Here is a 14,177-nt window from a genome sequence, read left to right on the forward strand (position 1 = left end):
TGCGGAGTTGACGACACTTCACTGTCACAGAGGAGTTCGTGGAGTTGGTGCCAATGACGGACACCACAACAGCAGCTGATATTTTTCACCGCCCTCGTCGGAGTGCTGGACAGGGTCGGAGTGGACTTGTCCTGCGCTGTCAGCCTGGCTACAGATGGTGCGCCTTCAATGACTGGGAAAAAAGCAGGTGTTCAAATTCAGGGAGAAGGTGCAGACTGCAAATGGAGGACGTGATTTTTGGACTTTTCATTGTATTTTGCATCAGAAGGCATTGTGTTGCAAATAATTGAAGATGGATGAAGTCATGGAGGTGGTCGTCCGAACCGTGAATTTCATCCGATCCAGAGGCCTGAATCACCGCCAGTTTGACAGCCTTCTCAGAGAGAAAGACCACGACTACGGCCTGCCATACCACACCGAGGTAAGATGGTTAAGCCGAGGTCCTGTGCTGAGGCGCTTCTTTGATTTACGTGAGGAAATCAAACAGTTCATGGAAAAAAGGGCAAGCCAGTGTTAGAATTTCAGTCCACAGAATGGATGCAGGACCTTGCATTTATGGTGGATGTTACAGAGCATCTGAATAATTTTAACAAAATGCTGCAAGGGCGCGACAAAGTTGTCACGCAGTACTATGACAGCATATGTGCGTTCAAGTTGAAGCTGTCATTGTGGGAGACACAACTCGCAGGTGGTGATGCTGCTCACTTTCCTTGTCTTAAAGATGTGTGTGCGACCCAACGTGCCGCAGACAAGAAGCGGTTCAAAGAGAAAATAACGGGACTAGTGCGGAAGTTTGAGCAATGCTTTCAGATTTTTGGTGAACTGGAGAAAGACTTCAGAGTTTTTTCCAGAGAAAACTGGAACTAGAAAATAATAGATTTGCAATGTGATTCAGATTTGAAGGGCAAATTTGCCGCAGCTGGCTTGGACACATTTTACCAGCATCTCTTGCCAGGTTACCCCAACTTGACAGCCCTTGCTGCAAAAGTATTGCGCATGTTTGAAACCACATATCTTTGTGAGCAAGTTTTCTCAGTAATGAGCATCAATAAAACCAAGCTGCGCTCAAGGCTCACGTACAAGCACTTGAATGAGAACCTGAAATTGGCTGTCACTCAGGATGTGACACCTGATATTGATGCACTTGTGAAAGCTAAAAGATGCCAGGTTTCAGGAGTAAAATAAACAGTGGGTAACCCCACTTAAAATGCTGCATGAGACACATTATAAAGCCTGATATAGTTCTGTGAAAATGAATGTCTTCTGTGGAAATTTAAAGAAAGTGAACAGTGTGATTTACTGTAATAATGTCAGTCACTTCAGTTCATAAGGTTGGTTTGTTGAAATTGTTCATGCATCTTTCATGCATCATGCACAGCTTTTATTTTTCTATCAATAGAGTAGCCTACAAGGCAGGGAGTAACTCAACCCTCTTGAATAGTTTCTACCTCAGTTTGTATGGTGTGGTGAGTTAGCTCAGAATTCAAAGGTGGAAATGATAAATGCAGTATTTGATACCTAAAAGAGTATTTTGTTCAATCCCACATAGGCTGTGACTTAAAGTTGTATGTTTTTTTGTAGTTACACTGAGACGAAGTCTAAGTTCCAATCACTGAGGCATAGTGTTCTTGAAATTGCACCATTTTTTTCCTCAGAATGTTCAACTAATTTGAAGTGTTCTGTAAAGAGCATTATTTGTGGTGTGTACATTTTCGGAATATGCTTGTACTATTTTGGACCAAAGTAAAACAAAGGAAACAAATTTGAAGTTGCTGTTATTTTTAAGTTATTATGCCATGTGTTACTGGTCCGGCCCACTTGGGAATAGATTTTCCTCAATGTGGCCCCTGAGCTAAAATTAGTTTGACACCCCCGGGTTAAATGCCTTTTGGTCAAATACTTTGATTTTCCAGATGTAGTATGTGGACATTTTTTTCAGATATTTAAAAATCCCACACAGCAGTTTGGGAGAAGAAGTGACTTCTCAATCGTCAGTTGTTCCTGGAATATGTGTTCAATTTTACAAAACAAGCAAAGAGGCTTTGATGCTAGCAGCAGTTTTGCAAAGGAGGATGTCACATGTTCCATGCAAGCAACGGAGCTGGAGCTCTCATATATTCATGAATGGTGATGGGCTCCACAGCCATGAGGTGCAGGATAAGAACAAACGCACTCTTAGCACCACAGGGTGCCCCGTGTCAACGACGACAATCAGACGGGTTTCATCTGAGAGAAGATGAGGTGCGTGTCCACACATTCTCTCACATGAAGCACTTTGAACTGTACCGGTCCCCAGGATCCATGTGCCATGGGCCGAAAAAGTGTAAGTCGCTCTTCCTGAGCTCCAGGGGGCAGCAGGAGGTGCACGTGCCCGTATCCAAGATTAATTTGCCGAAAAAGTCGCTGTCCACCACAGGGGACAGCCCAGCCTGCGCTGCACCCTGCGTGTCCAGAAGCGCCTCTCACTGATGTGATCTCCTTTCATTCACGCTGGCTCTGAACGAAATTGCGTTTAAGCGTTTTGTAGGGATAGACCGATTATCGGCCGGTCCGATTATCGGCGCCGATATTCAGCATTTTGACGCAAATCGGCATCGGCCTTTTTCTTTAATCCGACGGCCGATAAGAGATCAATTTAAAACTGGGTTATTTTGGCTCTGATGGAGCCGCGCCTCTCTGTCTGCAGCCACTACTCTGTCTCCAGCATTGTCCCACCCACAGCACCATCTGATTGGTTACACACAGAGCCATGGCATGGGTAACAGCCAATCAGCAGTGAAAGCTGTGCATGCTCAGTGCTGCTCACACACGCGGCGGCGAGGAGAAAAAGTTTCGCCGAGTGGAGAAGCTGCGGAGGGCAGATATACGTTTCGAAGATAAGTTAACGCAGCAGACTCTCCTGAAATTGTAATAAACATCCCAGTCCTTTACAACTCACAACTACTAGTAACGTTACCATGAGCCCAAAACACAAACATAAGCGGCAGCTCTGCTCGCTCGCAGTCCCTCCAGAGGTGTCTGTTAACTGAGACCCATTGTAGCGTAGACGCTACAAAATATCATGTTGTCTTTAGAGCGTCATAACTCCGTAATGGTTTGCGCGAGAAACATGCGGTTTTTTCCTCTTAAACTAGAGAAACGGGGCTAAATAACGGTACCCTGTTTCCCCATGTGAGCGATTTATTTCTGACAACAAAACGAATGCGTAAAGTAGTAAAATATGTGACTAGATGTCTCCTCGTCTCCGTGGCGCATTTCTCTGTTTTGTTTATGTATATCGTCGATCACTTCTCATCCGCCATCTTGCTAGTGACGTATAGAGTTACGTTTATGTCTCGGACACTCCTATTGGCTCCCGTAGCAGCTTTTACAGCCAATCGGAAAGCCTGATTTACGCTTGGCCGTGAGTTGTTGTGTTTGCCACGGAGACACGGAGGAGTTCAGAGCAGAGCAAATGACGGTCAAAGAGTTACTGTAGTGATAGAGAAAGTTAAATACATAAATGGCACCGAAGAAGTACACTATATACACACATATTTAGGGCAGGGAGAGGAAAGGACCATTGCTGCCAAAACAAAACGCCCATGGACACTACTCAAAAGAATATCCATATTTCATAGACAGAAGCAGCTTATTATTATTATTATATTATTATTATATTATACATGTTGCAATTCTGAAAAGCTGTTTAATAAACATATGCTTAAAGGCATTTAAAAGAAGTTAAGTGTTGGTGTTTGTATTATTCAAAATTTTGACACCAGTATTTTCACTTTTACTGCAAATGAATATCGGCTCCGAATATCGGTTATCGGCCTCCTTGACTACTAATAATCGGTATCGGTATCGGCCCTGAAAAAAACATATCGGTCTATCTCTAGCGTTTTGTCCCTCCTTGGCAGTCATAGTCTTCAAAATGGTGGAATGACATAGAAGCCTCCTGAAGACTTACCCATCCAATGTAAATACAAATAAGAAATGATTTGCTAACGAGGATAAATCTGATTATTGGCAGACCTAATTACAAACTTATGTGGACCTATTTATGAATGAAGATATTGATTTTAGCTAATAAATTACTTAAAATGTGACACAATTTCCCTTTTAAAAAAAATCTGTGGTTTGTTGTTGACTCTTCTGATACTTTGTAGTCCAAATTAGGGCTGGACGATTAATCGAATTTTGATCGCGATTTCGATTTTGGCTTCTAAAGATCATGAAAACACTGTAATCGAAGAAAAACGATTAGTGTGCAGCCACGCGGCATGTATGCAAATTACTGCGCTGTAAAAGCACAGTGAACGCACCTGTGTTGCCTGCAGCTGCAGCAGTTAGAGTGTGGATCATTGTGGAACGAGCGATTGACAACATGGCAGAAAAGCAGCCTTTAGTTGAAAAGAGAGGTCGGACAACTTCGGTGGAGACATTTTCGCTTCAAATCGTCGGACGTGGAGGAGAAGGAGATTGTTTGCAAAGTTTGTCACGCTGTCGTGTCTGCAACCCGGGCAACGCGACAAATGTATTTAACCATTTAAAGTTCAGCCACAAAGTGGTCTATGACAAAGTATTGAAGGAGGAAAAGACCCCAAAAAGTGCAAGAGCGTCAACTTCAGCTACCGATGCCGCTCCGTATCCCACCGGCCCCCGGTGACAGCGAGCGATAATGGAGGCTGCGACATAAATGCTATCTAAGGACATGTGCCCTATCACTGATAGGGCACATGTCCTATCAGTGATAGGGTAACGGTTACCTGTGAATAAAAGTAACGCGTTAGAGTACTCATGCGTTACCAAAAATTAAAAGCCGTTTGCAGCGCCTCGCACATGCTGGAACTGACACACACACAGCCTCCTTTAAATGCACCGAGAAGTTGTGACAATGATGAATAATGTCAGTCGTCCAACCAAATTAACTCTGCAGGATAACAATAAAGACAGTTAGCAACATGCCACATAGCGCTTTATTAATAAAAAAATGTTTTTGATCACACAACATATGAATCAAAATTCACACCTACCCAGCCCAGGTAGCCTATATATGAGCACCAAACAAGATTAGGTTTTTTTAACCCGAATGCAGTTATGAAAGTGCATAAAGTGCGCTTACTTGTAAACACAATCTGAGGTAAACAGGTAGCAGATTCAGATCCATTTAGAAATTAACGACCAGTCAACAATCTAACAGAAATTTTAACAGCTGGATCTATGTCGAACAAAAATGATAACAGGCCGAATAAAATCGCTCACTGGCACACAGGCAAATGAAAAATAGAACTAAAATACTATTCAAGTGTCACAGGCCTAAATTCACTTTACCATCGTCCACTTACGTTTAAAGTAGTGATTAAAACGTAGCAGAAGAAGATTTTCGAAACGTCTGTCCGACAGTCGATTTCTCCTGGGAGTAAGAACGAGACTCCACAGGTGCGCTGGAGGGTGGTGGAGTATTGAAGCGCTGACACAGGTGACGTAGGTCAGCAGCAGGGCACAGACGCATCACAGCGCTGCGCCTCCACTGACACATCCGCAGGTGGCACACTACTGTCTGACAAAAAGCAGGCTGCAGTCGGGATTTTCCTTTCCGTATCCGGAGAAATGTTTTAAACAACGGATTACTTTTTTAAAAAAATAACGAAGTTACTGATTGCTTGACGCACGAAACTAACGCGTTACGTTACATGAAAAAAATAATTAGAGTACTTTCACGAGTTACTTTGTAACGCGTTACCCACAACACTGCCTATCAGTACAGTTAGCAACCAGGCTTCAACACTTTGGACAAGCGGTACGTGTTTCCGTCACACAAACACTTCAGCAGTTGCGCTGCCTGCTTTGTGAGACAAATGTCGTGCTGAAGTTGAAAAAGATGTCTCTACTGCCGAGTATTATTTATTTTTATTTGTTGTTTTTACATTGGTATTACTATTATTCATTCATCACTGAAGCCTGAAGTGAAAAGATGGTGTTCCTGCCAAAAACCTCAGTTTGTAGGAAGCAAACTGCAGGGAGAACAGTCTGAGTGCATGTAGACTGGGTATTTATTTTTATTTGTTTTATTTTATTGCTATTATTTTTATTATTATTTATATATATTATTTAATATATTATAATTTTACTTTTTTACTTGTTACTAATTTATTTCTGGTTGTTTTTCCTAAAAGTTATATTTAAAGTTGAGTTTTGGTGGCTCAATAAATACTTTTTTTTTAAATCAACGAATAATCATGTTTATTAATCGTGATTTCAATATCAATCAAAATAATCGTGATTGTTATTTTTTCCATAAAAAAGTATTGACATATTAATCAATGAAAAAAAATCTATGTCAGTGTGTAGTCTTGTTGTTCTAACTCCAAGCGAATTATCATCTACACACACAAGTTTAACCATAGGTTGATTTGTGTTTATTGGCGTCACTCATGCTGGACGCCCTGGTGAGGAGGCACGGCTTCCCTCCATGGAGACACCAAGCAGGTTTCATCCATCATGGCTGGAATATCCACTATTGCTGTTTTGTTGAAGTCCCGGATCCACCAGGAAACCAAATACAGTCCTGTCTGAGTTCATGACATCATCCAGAGGTGCTCGGTGGATTTCACCAAGCTGAATTCACTGGATCTAGCAAGACGCACGTCTGCTGGTTTACTACAGCTTCTTCAATTTCCCAGCTTGGGATAAATAAAGTATATCTATCAGCTGGAGGAACCCAGAATAAACTATTTAGCTGTGATTTAATATCAATAACTAGATGAAAAGGATGCTGAAATAACTCCATAATGATGGTGATCAGTAAAAAGTGTGAAGTTATGCTTTGTTAGGTCTGTCTGCAAGACCACAAGCTAACTACTTTTAAAATGCTTGTTTTCTGAATGGAGTCTGGTTGATGGGTGCTAGGCTATGCTAACATTGTAGCTGCTACCAGCTAGCCTACCTCCAACAGTCTCTGGTTTCTCCACATAGTCTGGTCTGGTCTCCGGACTAATGTGAGGTACTATTGTAGACATCTGGGGGACCACAGACACAGGAGACAACATTTTTTTCCTCCAGTTCTGATCCAGCAACATCAGGACGAGAACCTCAACGCTGAGAGGCTTTCACAACACCGTGTCACCGCCTGCCGCAAATGGGCTTCTATTCACATTTACATTGAATTGTATGCAATCGTGTCACGTCAAGAATTGCTTCGCTTTTTTGTGTGAACCCAGCAATAACATCACTTTAATGTACTTATTAATATTTTTTTTTGTTTGTCTACTGCAATTTGCCTTTCATTTACAAGTTCCAAACAAGTGTCAACATGCTGACCACATTGCAAGGCTATCGAGTGTGACTATTTTTCTCACAGGCCCAACAGCACAGGTCTCAGATCTGCCCTCGTCACCCCGGGGGAGAAGAATCCTATCCTGGGAAGGGGCTGGAAGGACAGAGGGGAGCAGTAAATCACTTCTTGTCTCTGCATTCACAGGAGTGGCGGTAAGCTCTGAACCTCCACCACATACTAAGAACCTGCCAGAGTCCAGGTTGACAGCACCCAGCCGACCCCCGTATACACGAGCAGAGAGGATTGAGAGAGGGTCAGAGAGGGTCAACCCACCAAAGCGACCTCAGATGAGAAACCCTCAAAAGAAGAAAGAGAGAGGGACCCCCCCTCCCCCCTTCCATTCCTCTTACGAATCAGAGAGCATTACATCTGAAATGACGTCCTTTCAGGCAAAACAGAAAACTTCATTTCACTTGAGAACATGAGCCCGATGCTCCGCGAGGACACGGAGAGAATAATTAAAAAGCAACAGCATGTTTGATTAATGTGGATTTACAGAAAATCCCTCTTTGCCAGTCATACGTCCGGCCCTAATCTTAATGCCATCTCACCCTGGTCTTCATTTAAACAGATGAATCCCTTCCATCTGCTTGGCCTGGGTCAGGGTGTATGTTTAAACAGGAGTGTTGGCCCAGTAGCTGGTGCTGACACCTCGTAACAAGCAGGGTCAAGTCCAAAGAGTCTTATTTCAGACACGTTTTACTCTACTCTGTCCAAAGGACACAATGACATGAAGTATGAGGGAGCTCTCTCTTTCTCTCTCTCTCACCCCATTTCTCCTCCAAAGCCCTTTGATATAAACAGTCCATCCCTCCAACTCTGTTTAAAGAGACCATCCAGCCTCTCTGGGAGCTTCGATCCCAGACAATTCATTCACCTCACTCGTATGCAACACTTTCTCTCCGTAGCGCTGATCTCCCAGCCAAGAATACTTCTCATTAACCCCCTTTTGCTGTTCTCTCTCCGGTGCTTCCCTGTCTGTTTTCCCTGACTTTTTCCCCTTTACCATTGTTTTTAATCCAACCTTAATCTCTTTCTCGAGCCCGCCACTGCATAGGGCAGACTTTCCTCATTTGTACTTAATCCAAATATTTAGGGTAGAGGCCCGGATGAAAAGCCAGGGTCAACTGCTTTCGTTGTTATTTAGTCTCTCAGCAGTATGGATGGGACGATATAGGATTTTAATGCAGATTGAGATAAAAAAATAAAAAAAAACAATAAGTTAGTTTGTGGTGAATTCTGAGAGATAACCATAAATAACGTCACAAGTGACATAAAGATATCCCTTGCAGACAAGTGAAAAATAGAGCCTGATTTTAAAAAATCAGAATACCAAAAATACATTTTTTTTTTAAATGTATTTGTTTGTCCTTTATTTATGCAGGGAGACCTTATGATTTGACATTTTCATATTGTCTCACAGCAGTCCAACAATGTCCACACACGAACTGAGAGATGTTTCTATCAATGTTGCTTCTCAGCCAAAGACATAACAAGATAACACACATAACAACAAGTCCCTTTAACAGGCAGGGTGATCATCCCACCAATGATGGCTGCGGGGGTCACACTTAGGGGAGGAAAAACACACAAAAAAAGAAAGCAACAGCTTGTGAGGAGTAAAAAATAGATCAAAGTGTTGGTCGGGGCCCATTCAAATGCAATAATGACCCAATCACATTGTGTTCTCACAGCGCTTTTAAGAGGACGGGTCAGTGGTGTTTTATTGTGAGTGGGAGCTAGCCTAATGAAAGGGACAATGTGAAGATTAGCAGTGGCGGCCAGGCGGCTCAAACTTCACCCTGGCTTTAATTGCTGCAAACAAGAGGAGATGTAGAGGCAGGGCAAACAGGGGACAAATGAGCAGGGCAGGCTCAGGAGGAGCAGGCAAGAGGAGGTATGAAGCCTGGATTATGAATGGAGGTATGGCTTTTGTGGAGGCATAGTGTGTCCATCTGGTCCAGGCTGGTGTGGGATGTGTCAAGAAATGTGTATGTGCTGGTGGGCCAAAAGGTCCTCATAAACCATGAATGAAAACAGAGAGTCGTGTCATTATAGAGTCTGCTGAGAAGTTTGGGAATCATTCTGAATTGTTTTCTGGAGTCACATCATGTTTAGCTTGGTTACCATTCGACTGGAGGCTGAACTTTTTTTTGTACCCTTTACATTGGAATGCATGAATCTGGTGCACTTTGAGAGGAGAATATGCACTTAAATCCTATTCAAACAGTCCTGTGTATTACTGTAGATGGGATTATTGGTGTTGTAACTTTGCCTTTTGTGTCTTCATTTACAGATTTTTATATTTTTGTATAGTTATATTTAACAAAAAATACCACAACACAAATATAATTTGCACAATTTATTTACAGATTTTTGCCTAATGCTTAAACACTAAACATGGTTGCTATGCCCAAAGCATAACTGTTTTTTACATAAGACACTTTGTTCAAAAATGAAATCTCCTGCAACAATGGGCAAAACACATCTTTTTAAATTATAAACCTAACTAAAATTTGAAAAGAACACAGACTCACACACATGAAAAATAAAAAATAAAGCTAATTGAATACCAATCAGTGTGAGCCTTAGCACTACAAATAGACCTCAGGTGAGTTCAGCTCCTTTGTGAGACAGTGAGAGTCAGGGGAAGAGGACAAGAGAGCGACAGGAGGATGAGGACAAAGAAGACAACAGATGGAGAACTGTGAAGTTTTTGCTCATCCACAAAGGCTACATCCAGCCTGGGAGCATTTAATTCTCCTGGGCTTTTTAAAGAAGAGCTCCAGGGCTCTTCTGTAGGGGAATTTGGTGGTGGGGGGGCCATTGATGCTGACTCTCAAACATGTGCCGCGTGCTGCGCAATTGACGCAATTGACGTTACGATCTGCGCAATTGACGTTACGCGCTGTACATTTTCTAAAAGGAGCTACGTAAAAAAATTTTTTTTTTTTTTTTTTTAAAGGATTTTTATTGCAGCGGCGGAGAAAATTCAGCAGCGGCGTGAACGTGGGGGAAACACTGCTGCTTTCTGGTCTGTTGGACTCTAAATGGACCATAATGTACTAAATGAACATCATGCTGGATTGAAGAAGACTTGAAACTAGAGATTGAGACCATAAACTCATGTTTACAATGTTTACTGAGATAATAAATCAAGAGAGAAGTAGGCTAATTTTCTCATAGACTGCTATCGTTGCCCCCTTGTGGCCAGCAGAGAGAATGCAAGTTTCAGGCACTTCAGCTTTGGCTTCACTTTTCAGAAACATAGGTTGCCATCTCTAAATATGTCCTTTAGTTCTCAAAAGCTTACACTTGAAACTGCACTTCTTTGTGCGAGAATCAATTAGTATCATACAGCATGCTCAGATTACTAATGTGGCTAAAGCTAGGCTACACATGTACTGATTCCAGGTCTGTAATAAACGCACAGACCCGAAGCATTTAATATACTCGTCCCACTCTCTGAAAGAATACAAATTTAATACTCATTTTGCAGTTCACACGTGCGTGTTGACCAAGGTGAATTGGAAATTGCAGTGACTAAAACTTAGCAAGGCATAAAACAATGTCAATGACATGGAAATCTGATCAAGGCTACACAACCAAGTGCAGACAATGATGCACCGAAAACAGGTCATCACAGGACAGAAGGCTTTTAGGGAATAACGGCATGGGGCACGAGGCCAATATATAATCTGGGTGAGAGTCTTTTATTTCCAACATGTCCATTAAATGTTTCAGCAAGTGAAAAACATTCTTCTCAGCATGTTTAAGAGCATTTAAACAGGTTTGGAAAGTTTTGATCAACCCAAGGGCCATATGTGTTCCAGAACAACATAGAAACCACTTAATCTACATCAGCAGATAACCATGTCATCAGTTTAACATTTTTCAAGAGACAAAAGCTTGCAATGCCCCAAGAAGCAGGACATTCCTGGCAGACACTCACCAGTCCAGAGCACGTTGATATGGCTGCTGAGGAGGCCGTCAGGTTCCGGATAAATCCCTGATACAGGCAGTTGTGAAACCTGAAATCAGCCATCACCGTGGCGATACCATCCGAGCCAAGCGTCTGCACGGTGAAGCCCGGTCCGACCACGGAGGACGGCTGCAGGTCCAGGTGCATGTCCTGTCCGAAGGCCGATAGCCGGTAGTGCAGAGAAGGAGACAGGGACCTCCTACTGCGACGGCTGCTGCTGGTCACATCGTGACTCAGGTATCGTCCCTCAGAGTCCACCTCTACAGGGGATACGAACACGTAGTCTGGGGAGGACAAGGATGGAAGGGAGGTCACCTGAGAGCACCAACATATACCACTCACATTCAGCTTCACTTCGTTATTTCCAACATTTTCCACAATGTATTTCGCCAAGAACAAGTGTGAACATTTATTCGTATACATATTGTACATAGACATGGGACGATATGAAAATGTCATGGCACAATTATTCTGGCCAAAATAATTGTGATTCACAATATCATCCTGAGAATCACCAAAATATGCTGCAAACTCATAAAATGGCCCGAAAAACATACTGGAATCACTTAACTTTAAAACTTTTATAACTTTTTTTATTGCATCACATAAAATACACATCTATGAGTTAATAACAATCAAATAATCTTCAATCAGATGTTCAGAAATCATAAGGTCTCCCTGCATCAAGCATAATTAAATGACAAAAATTATGTGTATGTATTTTTAAAATCAGACTATTTTTTCAGTTTTCTTCACATCGTCATCACATGACTGTTTTTTCATTGTGATCTGTGATCGGATCTGACATGGTCCCACAGATAGACACTAAAAGTATGAAAGGAAGTCAGTTAGTTGGATTGTACTTGGTGACTGCTTTGCATTCTGGTCTTATACCTGTTGAGTTAATGTCGGCGCGGCATCACGTTCAACCAGTTATGCCAAGAAATGCAGCCAGAAACTTAACACATGACACAAACTAGTCAGCAGACGTGTCAACAGAAAACACACAGCCGCTCACTGAAGATGACACGTGTCAGTGAAAGTCTCAGCTGCTGCACGTCATGTGGATCACAGATGACTTTGAACAGAAGCCACGGCGCCAACATCATACTTCCATGTCAGATATGGGTCAACACAGAGGTTGTGATTATATGATGCAGCTGTCATGGTGTTCCAGGCAAGTAAAACACCAAACTGATGTATTTACTGAGGGTTCAATACAGTAGAGCAGTGAGAGCAATACATAACAACTCTCATTGTTTTCTCATTGTTTCTCTTCTGCCTTGAATTTGAGTATGACTGAGAGAATCAAGAACGAATAATTCAATTTTATTTATATTAGCATCAAATCACAAATTTGCATCAGAGGGCTTTACACTGGACTGGTCCTGGACCCCCCCATGGAAACCCCTTCTAACAGGGAAAAAGAGGAAGAACCCTCGGAGAGACACAGAGGAGCAGCGGTGGGAGTAATGGCAGAGATAATAGTAGAAAATGAGTCCCACAAAAGCAGTGGATCGAATAGGATGATGATGATGATGATAATAATAGGTATGTTTTCTTCACACCCAGAGAAAAACCAAAGTCTCATCTGTGAGTGGGAGCAGCCAAAGGGTATCCCTGCGCTCATTGGCTTGTCCCCCACAGCCAACGCAGCAGTGTCACATTAGGGGGATCCTAACCAGGTTTTTACCCAATAAGCACCCCAGTTAACGGTGACGTTCTATTCAGTTCTTATGGGAACCATAACAACTGAGGCCATCACTGCCTCAGCTCTCTCTACAAACGTGGAAGCCCGCCAGCTGAAAGAAACCCCCCAGAGATGACGAGGCACTCACCGTGATTGAGTCCGTGGCTGGACGAGGAGCTGGCCGTGACCATGAGGGAGGCGTGGGAGCAGTAAATGTGCAGCGTCTGCAAAAAAAAAACACACAAACAGAAGACCAATTTATAAACGGACAGGTAGCAACAGGTTACATGCAACTGGGAGAAGTGGGAGCCAAAAGAAAGAAAAACAAAACCAGATGACACATGGGGTTCCTCTGTTGAAACATGAGTTGCAACCACTCGTCTTACTTTGCACCACAATCAATGAGCGTGAGCGCGAATCGTGCAGCAAAGAGACAAGCTGTGTTTGTTTTGGTCCCGGACTAGACCGCCGGTGTGTCGGCTTTAACAGGGTGTTGAATGAAGTGCCACGTGCCTTGACAATATTCCAGGACAACAGGGCGGACAGGAGCTGGACCGAGGTGCAGCCGACCAGCGGGATGGGTAAAGTCCACATCAGAAGAAAAAGGCAATCCATGGTGATGGCATGCACGCGTACACCTCCTCCCCGTTACCTCCTGGAAGAGCGCGAGAGTCGCAGTAACCTGCGGTAGCGCATAATGCAGTGTGCAAGCATCGCTTGAGTGGTTGTGTTGCCGCGTTGCTCGTTCAGGTGAAGACGGCAGGTTGTCGGTGCGCACAGGCTGAGCGCGCACTCATGAGTGTGACTGTTTAGAGTGTGTGTGTGTGAGTGAGTGAGTGAGTGAGTGAGTGAGTGAGTGAGTGAGTGTGTGTCTGCCGGGGATCACCGGGAGGAACGCTGACTGAGCACTCGGTCCCGGCTCTGTGAGGGTCGGCCTGCAGGATGGAGCGCAAATCACCGGCCAGCAGCCAATCAGTGCGCAGCATCATTTACGCGCAGATAAAAGAGAAGAAGAGATTCTCCTTTTGGCAGCGGAAGGACTGTTGCTGCCTTCAAGTGCCGCTCGTAAATCTCTACTTTAAAAGCTTCGCGAGCAGATATATGAATGAATATTTTAAAATGGGTGTGGGGTTGTTTTCTTTGCAGCGGTGGAATTAAGTGGAATAAAACACACTAGGCACGTG

The 14,177-nt window shown here is 43.1% G+C and overlaps 1 protein-coding gene across 2 annotated transcripts in view; it reads right to left on the reverse strand.

Moving 5' to 3' along the window:
• Positions 1-13,262, reverse strand: part of adamts18 (ADAM metallopeptidase with thrombospondin type 1 motif, 18) — a 77,598-nt gene extending 64,336 nt beyond the window's left edge. Inside the window, exons 1-2 of one of the 2 annotated variants that reach the window (XM_084006668.1) lie at positions 13,142-13,262; positions 11,274-11,587 (exon numbers count right to left, since the gene is read on the reverse strand). In XM_084006668.1, coding sequence (XP_083862794.1) covers positions 11,274-11,587; positions 13,142-13,184 — 357 coding nt within the window. In that variant the 5' untranslated portion in view covers positions 13,185-13,262. Of the gene's footprint in view, positions 1-11,273; positions 11,588-13,141 lie in introns of those variants that run through there. The other variant, XM_084006669.1, reaches the window with a different exon arrangement.
• Between the last annotated feature and the right edge of the window lie 915 nt (positions 13,263-14,177).

This window comes from Eutrigla gurnardus (genome assembly GCF_963514095.1).
Source record: "Eutrigla gurnardus genome assembly, chromosome: 1".
Classification (NCBI taxonomy): Eukaryota; Metazoa; Chordata; class Actinopteri; order Perciformes; family Triglidae; genus Eutrigla; species Eutrigla gurnardus.